This window comes from Alexandromys fortis, unplaced genomic scaffold, assembly GCF_014885135.2.
Source record: "Alexandromys fortis isolate MF-2015 unplaced genomic scaffold, M_Fortis_MF-2015_v1.1 scaffold_478, whole genome shotgun sequence".
In the NCBI taxonomy this organism is placed as follows: Eukaryota; Metazoa; Chordata; class Mammalia; order Rodentia; family Cricetidae; genus Alexandromys; species Alexandromys fortis.
In genome coordinates this window covers 23,027-48,889 of record NW_026068371.1, presented here as the reverse complement: position 1 = coordinate 48,889, position 25,863 = coordinate 23,027, and the positions used below count along the sequence as shown (strand labels likewise).

The 25,863-nt window shown below is 37.6% G+C and overlaps 2 protein-coding genes and 1 pseudogene across 2 annotated transcripts; 2 read left to right on the top strand and 1 right to left on the bottom strand.

The window, feature by feature from the left end:
* Window positions 1-3,768: 3,768 nt before the first annotated feature.
* LOC126495474 (olfactory receptor 6C76-like) lies at window positions 3,769-4,731 on the top strand. The gene has a single exon (XM_050133054.1). The coding sequence runs from the start codon at window positions 3,790-3,792 to the stop codon at window positions 4,729-4,731; it is 942 nt and encodes a 313-aa protein (XP_049989011.1). The 5' UTR covers window positions 3,769-3,789.
* A 4,078-nt stretch (window positions 4,732-8,809) lies between these two features.
* On the bottom strand, window positions 8,810-20,343 carry LOC126495481 (olfactory receptor 6C70-like; annotated as a pseudogene).
* Window positions 20,344-21,297: 954 nt separating this feature from the next.
* On the top strand, window positions 21,298-22,245 carry LOC126495476 (olfactory receptor 6C74-like). The gene has a single exon (XM_050133055.1). The coding sequence runs from the start codon at window positions 21,307-21,309 to the stop codon at window positions 22,243-22,245; it is 939 nt and encodes a 312-aa protein (XP_049989012.1). The 5' UTR covers window positions 21,298-21,306.
* Window positions 22,246-25,863: the final 3,618 nt, after the last annotated feature.

Genomic DNA, 25,863 nt, shown 5'->3' with positions numbered 1-25,863 from the left:
GGTGCACCCCTCGTGGTCCTGACTTCTTTGCTCATATTTTCCCTCCTTCTGCTCCTCCTTGGGACATTGGGAGCTCAGTCCGGTGCTCCAGTGTGGGTCTCTATCTCCATCCATCTCCAGATGAAGGTTCTATGGTGATATGCAAGATATTCATCAGTATGGCTATAGATTCAATGCAATCCCCATCAAGGTCCCATCAAAATTCTTCACAGATATTGAGAGGACAATAATCAACTTTATATGGATAAACAAAAAACCCAGGACATCCCAAACATTCTTATACAATAAAGGAACTTCGGGAGGCATTACCATCCCTGACTTCAAACTCTATTACAGAGCTTCAGTATTGAAAACAGCTTGGTATTGGCATAAAAACAGAGAAGTTGACCAATGGAATCGTATAGAAGACCCGGATTTTAACCCACAATCCTATGAACACCTCATTTTTGATAAAGGAGCTAAAAGTATACAATGGAAGAAAGAAAGCATCTTCAACAAATGGTGCTGGCACAACTGGATGTCAACCTGTAGAAGAATGAAAATAGACCCATATCTAGCACTTACTCTTCTGGGCATTTGTTGCCAACAGAATTTGTACTCTGTTTGTCTGCTTACTGTGTGTGGTTTTGTTTTGTTTTTAAGAGAGAAAAAGAAGATGGAATTGGGTGTGTAGGACGAGGAATGGTCTAAGTTGCGGAAAAGTAAATTATATGAAAAATATATTATCCTCTGATAGTCCCAAAGTAGAAAACATAAAATAAAATGGCTCAGTTTCTACACTACAAATATTATCTTTTCTATAGAATGAGGTAGTCAGAAAGTACATTAAGAAAAATAGCTTTAAATCACTGATTTTCTATGCAAATGGGACACCTTTTAAAGATCTGTTTTATTATGTGTCTGTGTGTTTGTTCCTCCACATTCTGAGAGTGTACACAGAGCAGCACACACACACTTATTCACACTAAGAGAAAATACAAAAACTGCATAATAAAATTTCGTGTTTATGAGATAGGACCATATCAATAATAGTAATATAAAAAAACTATAGAAAATGATTTTTAGGGCAGACCAATGGTCAATGAACAGATAATCATATTGTAACTGATAACCTGAGTATGCGTTTTAACTATGGAATAAAATGTTCAAATAGACTTCTTTGTACTTCTCAAGTTATTTATAGGGTTTAATGTTTGATTTTAAACATTAGATACATAATCCATTCACTTATATGTAAATAGTTGCAAAAATGATTCACATAGCAATATTCTGCAGTCTCCTTAAAATGCACAGAGGTGTTTACTTAAAACACAATTTCATATCTTAATAGTATAAAATGGAAAGTAGGTCAAGATAAGAAACATGAAGATATCTGATGTTTGATTGGCGACTTGGTGATAGAATGTATCATGGTCTCCTTTTATAATATCAGATCAGAAAAATACTTAAAGGATTTCAAAATATATTATTTAACACAAATTCTCAATTAAAAATCAAACAACCTCATTTCCAGTCGATACATATGTAAAAGTAACTATGACAAACTGTGGAAATATACATCAAACAAAGCATGGTGGTCCTGCCTGTGATCCTGGCCCTGGTGTGGAGACCCTAACGTGTGAGCCTATTGTTATCCTGACAATTGGTCAGGATTTGCAAACATATTTTTGTTCCTTCATTTGTATTATGAGGTTACCTGGGGAGTAGCTGTCTTCAGGATACTTGGTCTAGTGTGGCTTCAACGCCCAAACAGCAGAATGCCAGTGACTTGATGCCTCAAAATGCTAAAGCAATTAACTGTTGAGTTGTCTTTTGTATTGTGTTAAGGAAGTCTTTTGCTGCCTTCTTCCCGTTTTGTACTGTGGTATAAAGTATATGGAAAATTAAACACAGACAATTTCAGTATTCACTGGAATGCCCTCCCAGTACTGTTTTATTATTTTCACATGCATCTTCGTATTCTATACTAATATTTATAAATACCCATGCCCCTACCCTGGTAAGAAGTATTTTTGTCGAGACTGGTCCCCAACAGGTAGGAAGATAAGTTTAACCCTTGGCTGCACAGCAGGCTGAAGGCTACTGTGTTTTCTCAATAGAACTCTACTATAGTTTTACTTTCGTGTTTTAAATTTATTTCTCCTCGTGTTGAGGATAGCACATGTTTTGTGTCACTATGCCACAATTATCCTCCACCCTCAGAATGGAGTTAAAAGGCTGCTTATGAAATGGAGTCTCTCGGGGAAAGGCACAGCTTAAACTATGCCACTACTTCTTTATATAATATGGAGAAACCGAGAGCAGGATGAAGCCTCGTTGAACACTGTCCTATGAAGATTATTGTAAGAAGATAACTAATTTTTTGTTGTTAGATCTCAGCCATTTACAAATGCCTAGCTAACTCCTTGCAGGTAACTTCTGCAATCTCCTGGGATGTAGGTTACACAATCAACCAATTAAATATGATTGGTGGAAATAATCTTCTACTTGTATACATCAGTGCCCTATTATTATGTATCCCAGAAGACATAATGCATTTCCACATTTTGTCAAATATTTTTGAAGTTATGTGTTGCAAACATAGTATAAGTGATGTTAATTTTTACATGAGAAACATTGGCAATACCCCTGTGGGAAATGTTGGAATAATCTTAATAATTTAAAAGCAATAAAACTCCCGTCTGGAGATGTGTTGCAAAGATATTGTGAGGAATATATCAGTATCCCAAATATTGGATGATACTAGAAAACACATGAAAAAGATGTTTGAGTGCGTGTTTTGAGAATTAAACATCAGGCATTCTGTGAGGAGACAGCTTTGTGGGAGGAGAACCATAAACAGTGATTTCTCTTTGTGCTACAGGACCATCTATAGATTTTGATTTAAGGGAACTAAGCATATTATTGTGTGTTTGATATTTGACCTTAACTATTGATACTTTAAGATGATATTTCCAAGTATTCCTGTACAATGTTTCAGCTTTTTTACTGTCTTCTCATGTAGTTGTATTTATAGTTGTTTCATATGTATGCATAATTAATCTATACATATTAGTTAGNACTGATATAGCTGCTTTAGATAATTTTAAACACCATATTAAAATGTCTGCATATTCCAATGTTTTTATATATGAATTATTAGTACACGACATAAAATACATTCTGTTCTTGCTGTTTGATGCTTAAGAAAATTGCAAAAAATATTTTTAGCAATTCAACTAAAACTGCTACATTAATTGAATTTAATGACAAGAGTCACTATATTTCTAAGATCAAGAATGAAGATTGAAAATTTAAGGCATCCAATAATACAAAGAGACAAAATTTGTGGTGTGGATTTTTTTTAAAAGAAGAATATTATTTAATTGTTCAAAATACAGAAATATAATGACTTGCTGATTTTTTATTTTGCTGAAGAAATAGGTTAAATATTAATAGAAGTTACACTGTTTACTTTTTTGGTTTGATGTCTATACGATTTCTGTAGGTAATTGAGTAAGCTGATCACTGATTTCCACAATGGGCAATAAGCATATGATTCAATAATGAAATTAGTATATTGTATGAAATAGTAAAAGTAATGGATGGTGGCAGAGTAAAAACATAGAAAACAGTCTGGCTTTCAACATAGAAAATGGAACTTCAAAGATATGATCAAAATTTAGACAGTATTACACAGAGAGAGAGAAAGAGAGAAAGAGAACACTTTGCTTGTCTCGTGGCTCATGTTCTTCTTTCCTTGTTTTATTTGTTGATTTGAGCAGATTTGTTGTAGACAAACTGTCAGGGATGAGGAACAGAACATCAGTGACATGCTTCATCCTCCTGGGTCTGACAGACGATCCTGATCTTCATGTTGTGATTTTCTTTTTTCTGTTTCTCACGTATGTGCTCAGCATTATTGGAAATTTAACCATCATCACACTCACGCTGCTGGATTCCCACCTGAAGACCCCTATGTATTTCTTCCTCAGGAATTTCTCCTTCTTGGAAATTTCGTTTACTTCTGTCTGTAACCCTAGGTTTTTGTTCAGCATCCTAACTGGAGACAAATCGATCTGCTATAATGCTTGCGCTGCCCAACTATTTTTCTTGATTTTCCTTGGTTCAACAGAGTTTTTACTTCTGGCATCCATGTCCTATGATCGCTATGTGGCTATCTGCAAGCCCCTCCACTACACAACCATCATGAGCAACAAGATCTGTCATCAGCTCATCATCGGCTCCTGGCTGACTGGTTTCTTGTTAGTTTTTCCACCACTGCTCATGGGCTTAGAGCTAGATTTCTGTGATTCCAACATTATTGACCACTTCACATGTGACACTGCCCCTTTGCTCCAAATCTCCTGCACAGACACAAGTACCTTAGAACTCATAATTTTTATATTGGCTCTGATCACGCTTATGACTACGCTTATGCTGATAATTCTTTCTTACATCTATATCCTCAGAACTATTCTGAAATTTCCCTCAGCCCAACAAAGGAAAAAGGCCTTCTCAACCTGCTCCTCACACATGATTGTTGTCTCTATATCCTATGGAAGCTGCATCTTCATGTATGTGAAAACATCTGCCAAGGCTGGAGTTTCTTTGTCAAAGGGGGTGGCGATGCTCAACACCTCTGTTGCCCCCATGCTGAATCCTTTTATCTACACTTTAAGGAACCAGCAGGTGAAACAAGCATTTAAGGATCTTGTGAGAAAGGTACTTGACTCAAAAACACTTATGTGATATTGATGACAAATGAAACATGAGACAATTTCAAATAAAACTAATGAACATGTCTTTGTTTTAGTTCATCTCAGAAATGGAAGTGCATGCTACCCTTAATGCCTTTGCTATATTCATGTTACAGTTCACTTAATAAATTCATAAGCAAGATCATTATGGAATGGTTTCTAATGTTATATGATAATTATAAATGAAGTAATTTTGAATTGTAGCTTATGTATTTCAAGTAATACATATATCAATACATTGTACATATTTTTGGAAAGATTAAGACAGGGAAACTTTGTTAATTCATGTATGTGTTAAGCAAATATATACACAAATATTCTTGCATGTATGTTTATGTGACTATGTTTGTATATATATATGTATACCTGACCTTTTACTTGGTGGGGTTAGATATTAAATATATTGTATTTTTATAGTTGTAGTTATCATTTCTTAAATGAGACATAGAAGAAATTTAATGATATGATATCGGAATTATCTATTTATAAGCTGTTTATTGAAAGTATGAAGTTCTCAAAATAGGAAAAAAGTGAAAATAAACACAAAATAAAATGGTAAAAGGAAAATGGAGATACTCATTTTTGTACCAAACAAAATACTAATTTGTAACTTAATGTTTCAAAATAGTATTCTATTTATGGTAATGACAAGTGAATCATCAAAAAATATGCATTTTTCAGGTTATTGCTTGTAGATTATTTTTATATTTATTGTGTTTCTAATTATTATTTATAATGGTTTAAAAACAAAAAAATGAAGTACAGCTTTAAGAATAATTTAACTGATTTTTATTCTCATAGGGAGGAAAGAGAGAAGTGAAGGTGACATGATTCTACTTCATTTAAATATATTTTAAAAATTTCCTGCTTTTCAAATTTTTACAATTACAATTGTTACTCAAATAAATGGGCAATAAATATATAAAATATATTTCTTAAAAGAGGAACCAACCTGTGTCTCTGGACTAATCCTCTCTAGAACTCATACGTAAGAAAATCCACGTAGTTAGGACATATTCATACTTTTATATGATTTGTGGCATGGACACTACCATGCAAGCAATTGCACAGTCAAGGCACTAAACTGCTTCTGCCACAAAGTTTCTTTTCTCCATTTAGTTTTGTTATTAGTATTTTTTTTTTAAAAAAAAAACTGGCTTATATGCTCAGCAATAAATCTACTCTCCTCACAAAATTAAATGTGCAACATAATGAGGTCAACTATATGGGAAGTGTTGTACAATATATCTGTCTAAAAGTTATTCATCTGTCGTGATTGAACATTTAAATAGCAGAGTCACAATCCACCAACTCTCCATTCATACACAGCGACCACCATTCTCTCTGGATTTGAATATTTGCATATCTAGAAAAGTGCAGTGTCATTTCAAAGCTGGCCTCCTTGATTTTGTATGGTGTCTTCCAAGTCCGTCTATGCTGTGCCATATGGAAATATTTCCCTATTGTTTTATCCTGAATAATACCCAATAATATCTAATATATGTGACACATTTTATTTATCCACAACCTTACACATTAAAAGTTTTGCACGTATTTACTCTTATGAAGGATGTTATAATGTACAAACAAGTGTGTCTTGATGGGTTTGGTGTGAATTTCTGAATATGTATTCATAGGTGTTATAACTACATGATTGAGAGCTCTATTTTTAAAATGGCTTTTGTACACATTTATTTATTTATACTTTATTTGTGTGTATGTTTGAGTATTGTGTGTGTGTGTTTGTGTGTATATGTATGTGACTGTATTGGCACAGCACAGGTTTAGAAGTCTGAGGAAAAATTTTAAAATTCAGTTCTCCCTTCCACAACTTGGAACAAGATTGTCAGGCTTGGTGTCAAATTCACTTACTTGCTCGGTTCACCTTCTCAACCTTAGTTAGCTTGATTTTAGGTTTTCTGAGGGAACACTCAGGACATTCTTTGTAAAATCTGCAACATTTTAATATTTCCAATGACACATACACTTCAGTTTCTCTTCTAGTATTGGACACCTTTAGCTATTTTGCGTGGGAAATAACAGTCCCCCAAATCTCAGTACTTTTTGCTTTTTCTTGATAAAGTCTTTTCTAGCTATGTGTCACAAGCATTTGCTGCCCGCCTCAGACCTAAATGCTAGGATTACCGGTGTACTCCACTGCCCTTGGTTCCACATTACTTGGAAAAAAATAGGCAGTCAAACCTTTGCTCAGGTTTTACAAATGTATCCTTTTATGCTGTTGAGTTGAAAGGTGCTCCTTATATACTTTTTATATTTATGTCTCACCAAGAATATGGTTTATAAAAATTTGCTTACATGCAACTAGCTGCCTTTATTTCTTCTGCTCACTTCTTTTTGCAGAAGCTTTTCTGATGTCTTCCTATTTCCTTACATTGCTTGATTGTTGATTCATTCTCTGTGAGCCGTTATGAACCCAGGTTAGTTGATTCTGTGGGTTTTCTTGTGGTGCACTTGACCCCTCTGTCTCCTACAATATTTCCTCTTCCTCTTTTGCAGAATTCCTGGAGGTTCTCTTAAAGTTTGGTTGTGGGTCTCTGCATCTGTTTTTCAACAGTTGCTGAGTGAAGTCTCTCTGATAACAATTGGGCTAGGCACCAATAAATGAGTATAACAGAATATCATTAGGAATAATTTTTTTCATGTAATCTTTCTTAACAGTAAATCAAAACATCCCTACAGAGTGTGGCAACATCATCTCATACAGTGTGTGGCAACATCATCTCATACAGAGTGTAGCAACATCTTAAGGGACAAAAAGTCATTTTTCTAGCTTCTTCTGGCTTTCTACTATTTTCTAACTTCTTTGGTGAGCATGAATGAGACCATGTAGCTACAGTGTTCTTATCCAAGCATTTGGAGTTTCTAACATTTACTTTCCTGATTCGTGTTTCCTTGGTTCTTCTACTTCTCATTTGACTCAACTGATTGTGTCATATCCTTAATTACTATAAGTATCATGAAAATTATTTTATTTAGTTATGTTCTCTTCAAACAGTCTCCATTCAGTACTAAGGTATTTGGCAACAAAAAACATTAATGAATCCAATAATAACATTTAAACAATGCAAATCAGGAGAGTTAGATAATAAAAATTAGAAAAATAGTATATTTTGAATAATAATTAGAATGAGAGTTAAAGATCTGAATAAATAATTTACACAAAAGAAGAATGCAATAAAGACTACTGACCCTTGGCCACTGCTCCCAGCTACTGGGAAATGTGTTGATTTCTGTTCATGTCCCCAGTTCTATGAACATTTTCCTTAGATTGAAAGTTATTGGTAGCAATGATGGTAAACCTGAGTCTGCAAAAATGTTTCCAGAATGAACAAATAAGTAAGCAAGTTTTCCAGCTACAGGGTCCATCTTTAGAAAAAAACGTTTCTTTATAACAGCAATTAATACTTGGAATCATAAATAAATAAAGACATACATAGATCACTAAGGTAAAAAAGATCCTCTAGGATTGCCTCCCCACAGGCACACTAATTTGTACAGAAAATCACACATCCAACTTCCTTCAGAAGAGATATGGAAGCCACACTGAGAATAAGTGCCTTGACTTACAACAACAATAAGATGCATTGAAAGCATCATTGAGCCAACTTGCTATATCTAACTTACTGTTCCAGGTCTAAGCATCATGGGAAGAAATGTTCTTTTGGAAGAGAAGGGAGTAAGTCTAGGTTTCATATTTGAGATCCAGTAACAGTACTGACATGATGAAACCCAGCATCAGGGTGAATACAGTAATGCCGCCAGGCCTGAATCCACAGACTCAGTCACCATTGCTGAATTCTTCCATTGTCCTTCCACCAACCTCAGACAGCAGAAAGAAAAGTAAGACACCACTTGCCAGGGAGCAAGGAATGAAAGTTCCTGAAGACTGTGCTTTGCGGTTCAGAACCAGAACCCCTCATTGTCCTTCTCCAAAGAAAACCCAAAGGCTTTCATTCCTAGGTCAGAGTTCTCTAACTGGTTGAACCCTGAAGCTCACAGGGACAGATTTATTTGGACTTAGACCACCACGATTGCCATCCCTCATTGAACTAGAGCACTATTTCTCTTCTAGTGACTGCACAGGCTGTTGTGGTACAGTCCAGCATAGCATTAGCCTTGGTAGCCAGGAGACTATGCAGCATCTCTCTAGCCTTGGACAGCACAGCAATTTTCATCTCGGTGATGAAAACCTTACACTCTAGAGCTGCCCACACCGCACTGAGGCAAGGTGTGTCAAGCAGCTATACCAGTCTGAATCATGACCGGCTGTATCAGGAGCCTGAACATACACTGAGACTGTTGATCTTCATGATTGTGAGATTCATTTGTAAATCATGTTAGCATCAGTCTTCACTGCCAAAGGACTGCTTTCAGCAATGATACCAAACCTAAAAAAGACCCTGTGAGTCAATTATCTATCTACTAAATAATATTTTATTTTCTATGTAATGTTAAACTTTATCTAATACAAATAATAAAATACCAAATAATGGAACTACATGATTCATTTAACAGAAAATAGTGTTTAAAACATAGTGTTTAAACATAGTGTTTAAAATATAGTGTTTAAAAACTTACTTCATAAACCAAACCATAAATTATTTTTAAGGAGTAGGCTTTCTCAGATCACTTTTAGCATGTAGAATAATTATAAAATTAAAATCATCAAATATTTATAAAAGATAAAACTGTTAAGTGAGAAAAATTGAATTTTTAAAGTAACAGTCATTTAATTTTTTGTGTTTTGAATTAATATATGCTTATAAATCAAAACAATTTTGAATTTTATATTTTTAGCATCAAAAGACTTTCATATCAATTAACAGAAAACTACAGTTAAAAGGCAAATGATGGATTAATCTCTAACCTTGGACAAGTTAAAATTTCACAAATAACTAAATTGTAGATATTCATTATTTAACATAAAAACCTGAAGTTTACTGATTCAAGTTCCTTTTATGCTTTAGGTTAATCATTTAATTAAACGTTATTTATTACCTTACTGAAGCAGAAAATATTCTTCTAAGTACTGCTGCAAAGGCTTGTTTAACTTGCTTATTCCTCAGAGTATAGATGAATGGGTTCAACATAGGGGCAACTGAAGTGTTGAGCACAGCTATTCCTTTGCTCATAGCAACTCTTTCATTTGCTGATGGCTTTATGTAGATAAATATGCAGCTCCCATAAGAGAGAGAAACAACAGCATGTGAGAAGAACAAGTGGAAAAAGCCTTTTTCTTTTGCTGAGCTGAAGGGAATTTGATAATCGTCTTGACAATGTGAGCATAAGAAAGGATTACTACTGCTAACGAGACAATGATTGTCATGAGAGCTAAGATGAAGGAAGTTAGTTCTAGAACATGTGTGTCTGAGCAAGAAAGTTGTAGGAGAGGAGAAACATCACAAAGGAAATGGTCAATGACATTTGATGCACAAAATTCAAGTCAAGGCCAATAATCAGTGGTGGGAAAATCACTAAGAATCCAGTTATCCAAGAACCCAGGACAAACTGATGGCAAACTTTGCTGCTCATGACGGATGTATAGTGCAAAGGCTTGCAGATGGCAATATAGCGGTCGTAAGACATGGTAGCCAAGAGGAACAACTCTGTGGCCCTCAAGAATATGTAAAAGAACAATTGACATATACAACCATTATAGGACAGTAACTACATGACGATTACCAGTAAGTGTTTAAAGGTAATAGAGACTCAACTCACTATGGAAATTAATCTGAGCAACCTGTAAATGCCTATTTTTTCTACTTTTCCAATTTAAACTTTGAGGTAATTGAAACTAATTATGGATGATCTCTTAAATTAGTATAAAGCTTTGTGCTGGGAATCAATAACAATTACTTATTTTATCTAAGGGTAATATCTCATTATGCTCTTGCTCAATGATTTCTCCCCAGAAACCTGGTTTTGGTTGTGATCACCCACATCAGGCAGCTGAGTTGCCTATGGTCAAAAAAGGCCCCTTGCCACGTAATAATCAAAACACTAAACATACAGAGTAAAGTAAGAATATTAAGAGCTGCAAAGGAAAAAGGCCAAGTAACATATAAAGGTAATATGCCAAGATCTAATGGCATTCATCCAGTGCCCTACTACCTGCATCAGGAACCTATCTTCTAATGTTTACAAAACCTCCCTCAAAGGATCACCATCTGGGTACCCTCAGCTTTAATACATGAGCCTATGAGAAATAATTTATATTCAAACTATAACATTTGTGAAAATGAAAATAATGTAGTCGCTGAATATAGGTTAGCAATTTCTTACAGAGGGAAATGGAGTCTTTCTGTATAACATAAGCATCACATTCTTCATTATTTAGCAAATGTTTGAAAGTATATATACACATGAACATCTGTACACAAATTAGAAGACATTTGGTTCATTAAGTGTCTAAATATGTACTCAATAAATGTGTTCTTCAAGAAGTGGAATGGTAGACACGTGTGGATCCATATATTAGAATCATCAGTAAAATAAGGTGCAGAGGTATAGAAGACACATAGATTAGCAACTCTGGCATTAATGCACACATACTTGACAATAATTCTGTAATTGCACCCACAAACAACACACACACACACAGACACATGTGATCCTTATGAAATTCTTGAAAGATGAGCCCTACATAGTGATAGCTAATGTAAAGTGCTTTTTTGAGGTGAATTATATAATTCAATAACATTTAATAGAAATTATGTATCTGTTGCCTTTTCAGGCACAAAATTAAAAATTTATTTTAGGTACGTAATTTGAATTAGCTCATACAGATTATTGATTGGCAAAGTCAAAGTTTAACTCGAGAAATAATACAAAGCATACATACAATCTTTAATCTTACTTTGATTTTAATGTGATTATTAGTGAATCATGGATACATGTTTACATAGAAGAGATGTTTTTATTGATGTAATGGTTAACATGAAAACATACGATGTCTCTAAATAAAACTGTAAACCTATCTCCTAATGTTCCTCTCCTTTTATGTACTGATAACTTGTAACTATAATGGTTATGTTTTGTTCATATAACAATCAAATACATTATTTTAAGATTAAAATATTAATAATTAAATTTTTCTGTTTACTATCAAAATAAAAAAGATACAAAAACATAGATAAATTTTAAATACATGTTCATTTAAAAATGGGAGGTTTTCTCTGAGACTCCATCTTATGCCTACAAGAATGGCCAAGATCAAAAACACTGATGACAACTTATGCTGGAGAAGATAAGGGGTAAAAAGGAGCATTCCTCCATTGGTGAGAGTGCAAACTTGTACAGCCATTTTGGAAATCAGTACATTGATTTCTCAGAAAATCAGGAAACAACCTACCTCAAGACCCAGCAATACAACTTTTGGGAATATACCCAAAGGATGCGCAATCGTTCCACAAGGACATGTGCCCAACTTTTTTCATAGCATTATTATTTGTCATAATCAGAACTTGAAAACAACCTTAATGCCCCTTGACCAAAGAATGGATAAGAAAAATGTGGTACATTTACATAATGTAGCACTACGCAGCAGAAAAAAATAATGATATCTTGAAATTTGCAGGAACATCTTATTGAGGGAGATAACTTAGACTCAGAAAGACAAATACAATATAATATGTACTTACTCATAAGTGGGTTTTAGACATAAAACAAAGAAAAACCAGCCTACAACTCACAGTCCCAGAGAACCTAGACAACAATGAGTACCCTAAGAGAGACATACATGGATATAATCTACATGGGAAGTAGAAAAAGACAAGATCTCCTGAGTAAATTGGAAGCATGGGGATTATGAGAGAAGAGAGAAAGGGGCAGGGAGGAAAAGAGGGGAGCAGAAAAAAATAATGTGCCAAAGATGAGACCCTCGGGGGGGAGGGGACCACTGGAATCCAGTCAAGTCCAAAATGCAAAAGCAAGGTTTACTCAGCATTTAAAGTCCAAGACAGGTTGGGAACTCAGCCACCACACATGATGCAGCACAGTAGGGAGAGCCCATGTTCCCAACTGGGGCTGACATATATAGGCAAAACCCACAGGCTGGGTTCATTTTTGGTCAATGGCGTTGGTCTCACATAGCAGCAGGTGTGAATTATCTCTAGCATGGCCCACCCCTCCCCAAAGCGGTTGCTTCTGCTGTTCCCTGATAGACCACAGAGCTAGGTGTTAACAGGTGTCCCACCTTCGGGAACATTTTGTGGTTTATTCTTGAATTCAGTGCCCTGTTAGATATCCCGTTTTCAACTAACTCTTGATGTTTCAAAGTTTTAATTTTTTTTCCTGTCCTTATAATATAACTCAATAAAAAACAATTAAATAAAAAAAGAAGAAGAAAAGAAAAAGATGGCATTATCATCCTATCACAAAAAAAAAAAAAGGAAGGCTTAAAATGAGACAGGCTTTATGGTTCCATCCCTTGAAGTTTCAGAAAAGGAAAATAAATACACACAAGGACCTTGGACTTCCCACAGGGAAGGAGACCCTGGCTCCTTTTAGGACTGGAGAGGGAGGGGGAGAGGGATTAGGGGGAGTGGGAGGGAAATGGGAGGAGGTGGAAATTTTTAATAAATAAATAAATAACATCTGTCACTATCAGTACTTTGGTGAATGATTTTACGCAGTTATGCAACAGGAAATTTATTTGAATGATGTATTCAGCTCTCCATATTATTTGCAGATTGACAATTTTTATTATACAAAAACCTCCCCGTCACTCTCCTGTTCGGATACAAAAGGCCAATGAACACAGCTGTAAGATGTTCCTCAAGTCATCTTCCTAGATAGTAGTCGAGAGAAAACCAAGTGGGAGGTCAACAATAAAATCTTTTAAAATGTAAGATTCTATCATGATCTTCCAGAGAATGATGCATTCCTTGACCTAAATGAAACTGAGATCAATGTGGTCAACATTCCCCTCAGGTAGAAATCTGAACACAAAGGATCTGGCAGTGCTTGAGCTTCTCCTCTGATATGCCTGTGTCAAAACCTTAGTTCCTCAGTGCATCAGTGTTGGAAGGTGAGACTTAGTTGGATCATTGATGTGAATTGATTCATTTTTCACAGGAGTGGGTTACCTATATCATTTTTTCCCTGTAATCTACCTGAGCTCTTTTACTTCTGCTTTCTGTCACCAGTTAAAGGAGACTGAGGCTCTTGTTATGCACCCCTATATTTAGGTGGGGGCTCTCAACCTTCAGAAACACCAGACAAAACAAAGGCATTTGTTTTATAAATTACTTGGGTCACCAACCCAGTCACATAACCTTCAACCTACAGTCTGTCCTGTCTATGGGATGTGATAGGGTAAGGGTGGCCTAGAGAGTGAGGGAATGGCCAGCCAATCACTGATCTAGCCTAAATTCCATGACAGGAGAGTAAAACCTTCCCTGACACCGCCTGAAGCACATGGACCTGTTGGGACTAATTGAGTCCTGGCTTTCAGATGCTCTTCCCTGTCTAGAGCCTTCTAATTGAAATTACTAGAAGCTGTGCCTAGCTTAGAGGATCAGAGGATTTTCACCTGTTGGCCATTGACTGCAGTATATTTAAACCTCCATGGTGCCATTAAAGGGGTGTGATGTGGGAGTGTCATATCAATCTGTTGATTTCATTGGTTGAGCAATAAAGAAACTGCTTGGCTGGCCCTGATAGGTTAAAAGATAGGTGGGAGGAATAAACAGGAGGAAGAGGAAGTGAGGTCAGACTCTGCTCTGCTCCGGGACAGACCCAACAGCTCTGCTCTCTGGAGCAGAGATGCCATGCTCAGCTCTTCTGGGTAGACTTGACAGCTCTGCTCTCTGGAGCAGAGACGCTAGGCTCCGCTCTCCCATGCAGCTCCGACCCAGGATGGACAGAGGCTAGAATCTTCCCGGTAAGCGCACCCTGGGGTGCTTACACACAGCATCATTAGAAATGGGCTAGTCCAGGTGTGAGAATTAGCCTGTAAGGGCTAGAGTTCATGGGCCAAGCAGTTTTTAAATGAATACAGTTTGTGTGTTGTTATTTCGGGCATAAGCTAGCAGGCGGCCGGGGTGCTGGGGATGCAGCCCCGCCGCTCGTATTTCAACAGGGGTGCTTTTTGGTACCAGTGTTGGAAGGTCTGTCTCTGTGTGTGTATTCTCAACCTCCAGCCCCTTGCCTGAAGTTTGCGAACTGGGTTCTAGCGAATAGAGCACAGACGAGAGCCATGGTGCGTGGCATGGACCCACAGGCTGGATGACCCAGAGACCTATGGTAGAACCAAACAGGACTGGGGGGATGTCAATCTAATGATGCCTAAGAATATTCTCTAATACTCATAGATAGGTGCCTAACCCAGTTGTCGTCCAAGAGGCTTCATCCAGCAATTAATAAAAACTGATGCAGAGCCACAGCCAAACATTAGGGGGAGCTCTGACCTTTCTGGAGAAGAGGGGGAGAAAGGATAGCAGGAGACAGAGGGGTCAGAACACCTTAGAAAACCCACATTTTTCTCTCCCCATCTCCCCTTACCTCCCTCCCCCCCCTCCCGCAAGATCCCATTTTTTGCCCGGCAATCTTGTCTACTTCCCATAATCAGGAGGATAGCTATATGTTTTTCTTTGGGTTCACCTTCTTATTTAGCTTCTTTAGGAGATCAAATTATAGACTCACTGACCTTTATTTATCTCTAGAAACCAATTATGAGTGAGTACATCCCAAGTTCATCTTTTTGGGTCTGGGTTACCTCACTCAGGATAGTGTGTTCTATTTCCATCCATTTGCATGCAAAATTCGAGAAGTCATTGTTTTTTACCGCTGAGTAGTATTCTAATGTGTATATATTCCACACTTTCTTCATCCATTCTTCCATTGAAGGACATCTAGGTTGTTTCCAGGTTCTGGGAGATGGGGAGGTTGGGGGGAACTTGGGAAACGGGATGTTTGGGATAAAGGAAGGTCGGATAGGGGAGCAGGGAAGCACACATCTTAATTAAGGGAGCCATCTTAGGGTTGGCAAGAGATTTGGTGCTCCCAGGTGCCCAGGGCGATGTCCCCAGTTAGTTCCTGGGGCAGCTGAGGACAGAGAACCTGAAATGACCCTATCCTATAGCCATACTGATTAATATCTTGCATATCACCATAGAACCTTCATCTGGAGATGGATGGAGATAGAGACAGAGACCCACACTGGAGCACTGGACTGAGCTCCCAATGTCCCAAGGAGGAGCAGAAGGAGGGAAAATATGAGCAAAGAAGTCAGGACCACGAGGGGTGCACCCACCCACGGAGACAGTGGGGCTGATCTATTGTGAGCTCACCAAGGCCAGCTGGACTACGACTGAAAAACCATGGGATAAAACCGGACTCTCTGAATATGGCGGACAATGAGGGCTGCTGAGAAGCCAAGGACAATGCCACTGGGTTTTGATCCTACTTCATGTTCTGGCTTTGTGGGAGCCTAGCCAGTTTGGATGATCACCTTCCTAGACCAAGATGGAGCGGGGAGGACTTTGGACTTTCCACAGGGCAGGGAACCCTGACTGCCCCTCAGACTGGAGAGGGAGGGGGAGAAGAGTGGGGGGTAGGGGGAGAGGAGAGGGAGGAGGGGGGAAAAGGGAGACGGGGACTTGAGTGGGACTGGGAGGCGGGGAGGAGGCGGAAATCTTTTTTTTTTCAATAAAAAAAATATATTTAAAAAAAAAAAAGAAAAGAAAACCCACAGAATCAACCAACCTGAGCTCAGAAAGGCACACGGAGACTAAAGCAACAACCAGGGAGCCTGCATGGCGCTGACCTAGGCACTCTGCATATATGTTATAGTTCCGTGGCCTGGTCGGCCTGGTCCTTTTGTGGGACTCCTAACAGTGGGAGTAGGGGCTGTTTCTGACTCTTTTACTGGCTTTTAGGCTTTTAATGGCTTTTACACCTCATGCTGGGTCATCGTGCCCAACCTTAATACATGGGGAGATGCTTACTTAGTCTTACTGCAACTTGATATGCTACATTTTATTGATATCCAGGAGAGACCTGTCCTTTCCTGACAGGAGTGGATTGGAGATTGAGAACAGAGGGGGTTGGAGGAGAAACAAAGAGGAGAGGAGGGAGGGAAAACTGTGGCCTGGATGTAAAATAAATAAATGAAATAAATCACTCGATCTTGGATAAAGCTACCTAAGGGAGCCCAACTTTACTGAAGTTTCATAATAAAAATGCTTTCTTAAATGCCTGAGCAATTATTAGAGTAATGTGCATTGGGATCTCTAGAGACATAGTTTATAGCAATCTTTGAAAGAATAACTTTTTTAACACATTGGTGGTGGTGGGGTCTGGGGAACACATTTGGATAGCATAAAAAGTGGAATAACCTTGGGAAATGTTGATGTGGATCTCAAAATCTCATGAGAATTTCCATCCTCTGTTGACATTTTCATTGAGGCAATAAGATCAGGAAAATCCCCAAATAATATGATTCATTTGCAGCTATGTGGGCAATAAGTGGGAAATGATTTAAAACATAAGTAACTACAATGAGATAAGGGGACCCTACACTCCAGTCAATCTGAAATAAATTAGATAGTGAAATCATTTATAAGAGGACCTTCACAGTGAGAAAAAGAAGCCATGAATTCTGGTTTAGAGTCAGATGCATTCAGAGAGCACGACAGAGCCTTCATTCAGATCAGCGTTATGATAGGACAGTTAAATACGAACTTTCAGATCTCTTTGTCCAAGTACAACTGTGCCTGTATTCTTTTAAGGTATTGTTCTAATATTTCAAGCAAATGTCTGTATTTTAAAGATTTTTTTGACAAACTGATATTGGATTCAAATAAATGAAAGTAATTGATATTGGCTAAATTTAAATATAACAATGACTGCTACGTCTATTGTAATTTATTTTGTTTCTTTTTCGAGCTTCAACATATTTTTATTCATCTTTTTATATTTTTACTTAAGGAAAAGAAGACCATGGAATAACTTGACAATTGAAAATTAAAAATTCTTTTTATTTTAATATTAATTTGACACTCAAAATTGCTAATACAATTAATATGAAGTTTCATTCATGGGTTCAATTTCTAGTGTAAACTTTGTTTTGGGTGTCAAGGATTAATTGATACATGTAATTGTTGAAGTTAGACAAAAGTATGATCTTAAGTGTTGAATTTCTAATGTTTGTGTCTTAGCTGCATGGATTCTTATCATTGCTGCCATGAGATGATTTGTGTAAATTCGGGAACATTGTAAGAGATATCATCACAGTTATCTGAATGTGAAAGAAATATCCTACAAAAACAACATTTCCTTTCTCTCATTTTTATTGGCATCGTAGGTACACAACAACAGCAGACTCTGCCCCTTATTCCAAAGGATGATGTGAGTGAGCCCCCACCCTGCCCCTCATCATGCTCCTTCCTATTCTTGGAGTTTCTACTTAAGCTTACACCTATCACAAAATCTACATTAATTTTCTTTGAAACAACTCTTGATATTATTAGAAAGTAGCTTAGTTTGTTCTTGAATATGAATCTTTAGTACTTATATTAATATTAAAATATTTTATTAGTTAATATTAATGCATACTTTGGAGACAGTGAATGATCATTTTGATAGCTTAAGACAGAAAGTATTGTCACATAATGTCCTGAGGATCATGAAAATTTAACATGTTTACATGTTTGATGGTGAAGATTCCCTAGTTTTCTCTAGAGATATCATTATTTTTAATTCCTATCTTCAGTATGCTAGCTGTGCAAAAACCATGCAATTTTGTTTCTTTTGGGGCAGAGTTAAATTTTATTTTTTAAAATAAAATATAAAAAAAACTAACACACTGGAATTGGACAAATCAAACAAAGAGCCTAAGAGAAGACACAAGAAACAGAGACCACTTGTAGGAATACTCAGAAATCCCATCAAAACATCAAAGTGGAAGCCATAATGTGTATGCAGACCCATGCAGGCCATGTTCTAGCTACTTTAGTCTCTGAGTTCATATGAGATTTGCTCATGTTGATTTAGAAGACCTTGTTCTCCTGATGTCCTCCATCCCCTCTGGCTCTTACAATCTTTCTGTCTCCTCTTCTTTGAGGTTCTGTTAGCTCTGTCAAGGGCTTTTTAATAGAGATATCACATTTAAGGCTGAGTGTCCCAAGGTATCTCATTGCATGATGTCTGGCTGTGAGTCTCTCTGTTTGTTCCCATCTACAGCATGAAGAATCTTCCCTGATGATGGTTGAACAAGGTAATAATTTGCTTCCCTGGCATTTCCCACAATTTTGTTACTTAATATCCTGCCAAAAGACACATAGTAATATTGCTAATAACACACTCTCTCCCTGTGATCCACCAAACTCAGAGCCTTAAATTGAAGGACTGAGTGCAACACCAAGCATGTTCTCAGTTCCTGCATCTCTTTACCTTAAGCATAGCCAGGGATTTTATATCTTATTTTAGGGAATTACATGCTTCCTAAAAATTGTGTTAAGGTACTCATGATATATTATACTGTTGAAACTCAGCTTCTGCTTTTCAGACCACACAGATCCCAAAGACTGAGGTTTTCAATATTTGAAAGGCAAATATAGCATCTACTCACTCTTAAGTGGATACTAGCTTAAAGTAAAAGATAACTTTGCTACAACTCACAGACACAGAGAGACCAGGTAATAAGGAAGGTTCATGGAGGGATGCTTGGACCTCCCTGGAAAGAGGAATAAAAGAGACTTTAATGAATTGAATGAGGATAGGTGGATATGGGAACATGAGTGATAAGGTGGGGCGGGGACACCTGGAAAGGGGTGGCATTTCAGGGACATGTAAAAGTCTGATGCAAGGGAACCTCCCAGGAAGCCACTAGAATGACCCCAGCTAAGACTTCTGGCAATAGCATTTAATAGCTTTAATTTGCCATCTGTTATAACCAGATTGGTGCCTAGCTCAACTGTCACCAAAGTGTCATCCAGCCACTGATGGAAAAAGATGCAGATCCACAGCCAAACCTTAGGCTGTGTTCAGGGAATCCTGCAGAAGAGAGGGAGAAAGAATGGTAGGAGACAGAGGGGTCAAGGCCACCTAAGAAAATCCACACACTCAACTGATACGAGCTGATAGGGGGGTCACAGAGACTGAACCAATAACCAGGGAGCCCACATGGGATTAACATTCTAGCCTAGACACTCTGCATGTCTGTTACAGCTCTGTGGCTTGGCCCTCCTTGGGGATTCCTAACAATGGGACCAGGGGCAGTCTCTGACTCTTTTTCTGGCTTCTGGGACCCTACTCCTCATACTGGATATCCTTGTCCAACCTTAATATATGGGGAAGTGCTTAGTCTTACTGCAGCTTGTTATGCTACATTTTATTGATATCCAGGGGAGACCTGCCTTCTCCTGAACAGTAAAGGATGAAGAGTGGACTGGGTATTGGGAACAGAGACAGTTGCAGAAGAGACTGAGAATTAAGGAGGAAGGGAAACTGTGGCCTGGATGTAAAATAAATACTTTTTTCAAAAAAAAGTACTAATAATAGGTGGAGAAAATTTTCATGCAGAACAGTTCCTCTCACCTAACAATTTAGATTCACTAACCTTTTTCTTTTTCAAGCCCATGATCCATTTCTAAAGATCTTTATCTCACTAGATTTCCAGATTGCTATGTCTTGATATCCCTACCTTTAAACCATATTTCTATGTTTGCATTTTTGGTGTTTTGCTACACTAATATTAATTTATTTTTACTGCATTGTCAGTATTATCACCCAAGAAAACAACCACTATAGTTTACTATTAATATTGGTTTTACAAGACTGTTCCCACTGACTTGGTATTGGAGTGGAAAGTACACAGAATATAGGATAACAACAAAAATTAAAGCAATTGAGATATTAATAAGACTGGAAAGGAAAGCATTGCCTAGACTTTATTTAAACTTATGATATAAGAACACAGTCATGAAAGCAGTGATAGAGTTGAAATCCTTAAACTTGATTAGTTGAGGTAATTGATGATAGTCTTATATGAGATACTGAAGAAGGCATGTGAATGTGCTTGTTCCTGTGTTTGCATGTGTGTGCGTGCATGCGTGTAGGGGCACTGGGACGGGGGAGAGATAAAAATACACACTGCTGTGCTTCAGTGGAATTTGTATTTGTATGCAAACTTTTTAAAATTTTGCTCAAGCCAACCTCTTTAATTGAGAGAAAGGTAATACCATATCAATTTTAAGAGACATAAGAAAGTAAGAAAAGAACATTTTCAGTTTCTTTAATTTCTCCTTATGCATTCATATAAAAGAGATGAATGAATAGCACCATTATATAAGTTATTCACAAGTAGAATTATAAGTTAATATTTTGTATTCTGTCCAGATGCCATGAAGCTATAAGCTACTGTTTTCCTGGCACAGCTCTCTTTATGTCGTTGATGAGTACTGTGTTGCTGTCTGTACTCTTATCTTCTCAATGACTAGGGTGCTTTAGCATTACTTATCACTAGCATGCTTCTGTAGTGATAACCTCCCTCCACCCACCTCTCTCTTGTCCACTTAGACCAGATAACAGCCAGAGGACCACAATGAAGAACCACACAAAGGTGACAGATTTCATCCTAGCAGGTTTGACTGATGACCCGCTATGGAAAGTTGTCTTATTTATCTTCCTGCTTCTTACCTACCTGCTCAGCATCACTGGCAATCTGACCATCGTCACACTCACCCTGGTGGATGCTCACCTGAAGACCCCCATGTATTTTTTCCTTCGGAACTTTTCCTTCCTAGAGATTTCCTACACTACCACATGCATCCCCAAATTGCTTGCTACTATGGCAACTGGAGACAAAACCATTTCTTATGGTGATTGTTTAACTCAACTGTTTTTTGCTATCCTATTTGGAGCATCAGAATTTTTCTTGCTGGCAGCCATGTCCTATGATCGCTACGTGGCCATCTGCAAGCCCCTGCACTACATGACCATCATGAACAATAAAGTCTGTATGCAGTTGGTCCTCAGTTGTTGGCTTACTGGCTTCCTTGTCATCTTTCCACCACTCCTGTTAGGCTTGAATCTTGACTTCTGTGCTTCCAACATTGTTGATCATTTCTACTGTGACACCACTCCTCTTCTGCAGCTTTCCTGCACAGACACGCAGCTCCTGGAGACGATGGGCTTTGTCTCGGCTTTGGTGACACTCTTACTCACATTGTTACTGGTCATAATTTCCTACACCTACATAGCCATGGCGATTCTAAAAATCCCTTCAACCAGCCAGAGGAAGAAGGCTTTCTCTACATGCTCTTCTCACATGATTGTGATATCCCTCTCGTATGGCAGCTGCATCTTCATGTATGTTAAACCATCAGTCAAGCAGAGAGTATCTATTTCCAAGGGAATTGCTGTGCTCAACACCTCAGTGGCTCCACTTCTGAATCCTTTTATCTACACCTTGAGGAATCAGCAAGTGAAAACGGCATTCGTTAACACAATACACAGGATTGCATCTTTCTCAAAGAAATGACTATTCAGTCATTGCCTTGGGGACCAGTCCTCAGCAGCACAGGGCTGAAATACATGTACAGAGCTGGCACATATAATGAATTTTTTTTAATTTGAGGGGGTTAAGTGAAAAAGACCCTTCCACACTCTCTTAATCCTTCCTTCTTTTTTCTGTTTTCTGATTCTGTGTTCTGTATTCTCTTTTCTTATCTCTATCCTGAAATGATTTTTCTCTCTCTCTTGGTGTTTTCCTTCTCGCTCTCTTGATGTTTTTCTCCTAACTCTCTCATTGTTGATGTTTTCTTTCTAACTCTTTTTAACTCTTTCTTTATTCTTTTTTTTTATAGCTTATATACCCCAGCTAAATCTTTCAGGCAATATAAAAACAACAATGTGGTTATAGTCCTGTTTTCCATATACCTTAACATGATTAAACATTTTATGTGTTAACAGGTGAAAAATAAATAATCCCACAAGCCCACATACATTTGTACCCAAGCAACTTGTTACAGATGAACAGTATAAGCAAGCAAGATATTCTTTTACTGGTAGACTGAATTTTGCAGTCACAAAGAAAGACACATCACTTTATTACTTATCTTGAAAGATAATCTTATAAGGAATATTAAAGGAATAACAAATCTTAACTTTTGTATAAAAAAGCAATCAGTAAGCTCTATTTTAAATCTTTAGGGTGCACACCCGGTCATCAATAGTTTTTTTTTATATCAGAGTATTTATGGAAGAATTGGGTATAAGGAATTAATCATCACCCTTGATCAACAATCAATCTTCGCAAGGAAAGTATGTCAGTTAGTAATAATTGTGCTGCATTGTTTTTTGATTCTTTACCTCAAAGCTATTGTCAAAACATTTCAATCTAACCTGAGGTCATCCAGGAGAAAAATCCCTGCCAGACAAATGAACTTCAGTTCCCACCTGCTGCTGCTCTAACACAGCCATCAACACTATTTTATTTCATCATATGAAGGAAAATGAATGCATTTTACCATTTTGTTTTTGTTTTTCGAGACAGGGTTTCTCTGTGGCTTTGGAGCCTGTCCTGGAACTAGCTCTTGTAGACCAGGCTGGACTCTAACTCACAGAGATCTGCTTGCTTCTGCCTCCCAAGTGCTGGGATTAAAAATGTGTGCCACCATCTCCCGGCCTTACCAATTTTTAATATGGTGTTTTACTTTGAAAAATTAAAGAGAACATTATACCAATTTTTATCCATCACCTTCGATGCTCAGGGAATAGACAAAAGGATTCAATATATCTAAAACTTTCCATGGAAAATAGTCATTTATTTTCTTCATGGTTGGAGTTGCATTTATCTTTTACAAGTGGAGTTTTTTTCATTTTAAGACGAAATATGTTAATTAAACTTGTTTATCTTGAAACAGCAATGAAATGGAATATATTGTTTGTATTCTGAAACCTTCTAAAGTCTCTTTGTTTGATGTAGGGTATTCTTTAAGTTAACTGGAAAGTATCGTTGAATGATTACTGAATACAAACAATGCTTAGGCAGCTATTGGTTTGTCAAGGGTGCAGCTTATATTTCTGGAAGGTACAATCTCTCAGCAAACTCCCTATTCCTCTTGTTCTTAAAATATTTTTTGCCTTCTCTTGTGTAACAAATCTTGAGCCTCTGGTGCATTAGTTCTGCTATAGATGTAACCACTGGAGCTGGGCTCCACAGCTCCCCACTTTCACCCACTATAATGGTCTTTCCTTATTGAAAAGATAAATTTCCTTAATAAAGGATGAGACTACACTTACCTGTGGGTATAAAGACAGATATTTAGAAGTCTTCCCAACATGACTCCCTGAACATGACCTGAATAAGAGAAACACCAGTATGCATGCTCAGGTCTAAAGGGGAAAGTGCAGGATGCTTCAACACTAAACAAAGACCTACAGACAACTAAGAAATGCTGAGATCTGTAGAAATCGTCTTCCACAAAAAAGAATACCAATTGGTTAGCAAATCCCAAGTGACCAATGCCGAAAAAGATACATTTGGGGTATACACACACACACACACACACATATATGTATATACATATTGAAATGAGAAGGTTATATTTATTCCTTTATAGGAATATATGTATGTATATATGATATGTATGTATCTATATGTATTTGTACACATGTATATGAATATATAAAGAACTAGAGGTCATAGCTTTGAAAGAGAGCAAGGGAGGTATATGGGAAGATATGGCAAGATGAAATGATGATATAGTGTTTTTTTTTTTAAATTAAATGTAAAAACAAAAAATGCTTATTGCTCACTTTTGGGAGGCCAGCCCCCAGAAGTCAACACCAGGGTATGTGAGAAAATCCATGAATGCTGTGGGGGGCTAGACTTTTCTATCTGAGGGGTAAATAAGAAGACACACTGTTTCTGCTGGCAATGTAAGAAGAAAGGAATAAACACTTACTTGATGGTAACATTCTCCTTTACTTTAACTTAGTGCCTTTCTTGACAGTCTCTTTTCACATACAAATATTTCTGTCCCACCAAGATACATATTTTGATATTCAGTTGCACATGACTACACATCTTCCCTTTACACACATTTCTCCTCCACACCTCTTGTCTACACAGCTTCACTTTCCTTGCCTCCACCGTTACAAATCTCCACACAGCCACAGCTCTGCACCTCATTTACATATCCTCTCAGCCTGCAGCACTTGAGACAGTTGCTCAATGCAGCTCCTCTATGTAGCAGCGGCTCCTACACACACAGCTTTCCCTCACACACACACACTTCTCCATCACTCATTCATGCTCTCCTCACCTCACTCATTCGTGCTCTCCTCACCTCACTCATTCACGCTCTCCTCACCTCACTCATTCATGCTTTCCTCACCTCACTCATTCATGCTCTCCTCACCTCACTCATTCACGCTCTCCTCACCTCACTCATTCATGCTCTGATATTCTCTCATGCTTCTCCTCCTACTCACACTTCTCTCTCGCACAGCAGCCTTCTCTCATCTCTGCTGCATCTCCCTTGCCACAGCCAAACTCTGGACAATTCTAGGTTGCTTTCAGGGCACTAGCCAAACTCTAAATATAAGTTAAGTCACATAGTTTCTCTCGGGCTAGGAATGTCACAAAGAACCATGCACGTAGCTCTAAGTTGGTGAGGGTACTCAGATAGAAAATGACATTGGAAATCAAGACTTAACGATAACAATTAGTTAGCAGGACCTTGAATCTGAGACTGGGACTACATGCAGACTAAAGTTGTTTCAAGTTTTGGCATTGAATCAACAAAACTACATCTGGAGAATGGCCTTCTATATTATTTCTAGGTCCAACCAGCCTGCTTTGAATCTGCTGAGGTCTTGGCCAAAAGCGTGTTTTAGTAGCTGGGAAATCTCCTATGTCAGCCTGAGTTATGAAGAATATCCTAGTATTTCTGTTAATCAGTATTACATAACTTAAGCAGGGCCACGCGGTGGTGGCGCACACCTTTAATCCCAGCGCTAGGGAGGCAGAGACAGGAGGATCTCTGTGAGTTCGAGACCAGCCTGGTCTACAAGAGCTAGCTCCAGGACAGGCTCCAAAACCACAGAGAAACCCTGTCTCGAAAAACCAAAAAAAAAAAAAAAAAAAAAAACC

Coding starts and splice junctions, on each gene's coding strand:
- LOC126495474 (XM_050133054.1), top strand. CDS start 3,790: ATGAGGAACAGAACATCAGTGACATGCTTCATCCTCCTGGGTCTGACA.
- LOC126495476 (XM_050133055.1), top strand. CDS start 21,307: ATGAAGAACCACACAAAGGTGACAGATTTCATCCTAGCAGGTTTGACT.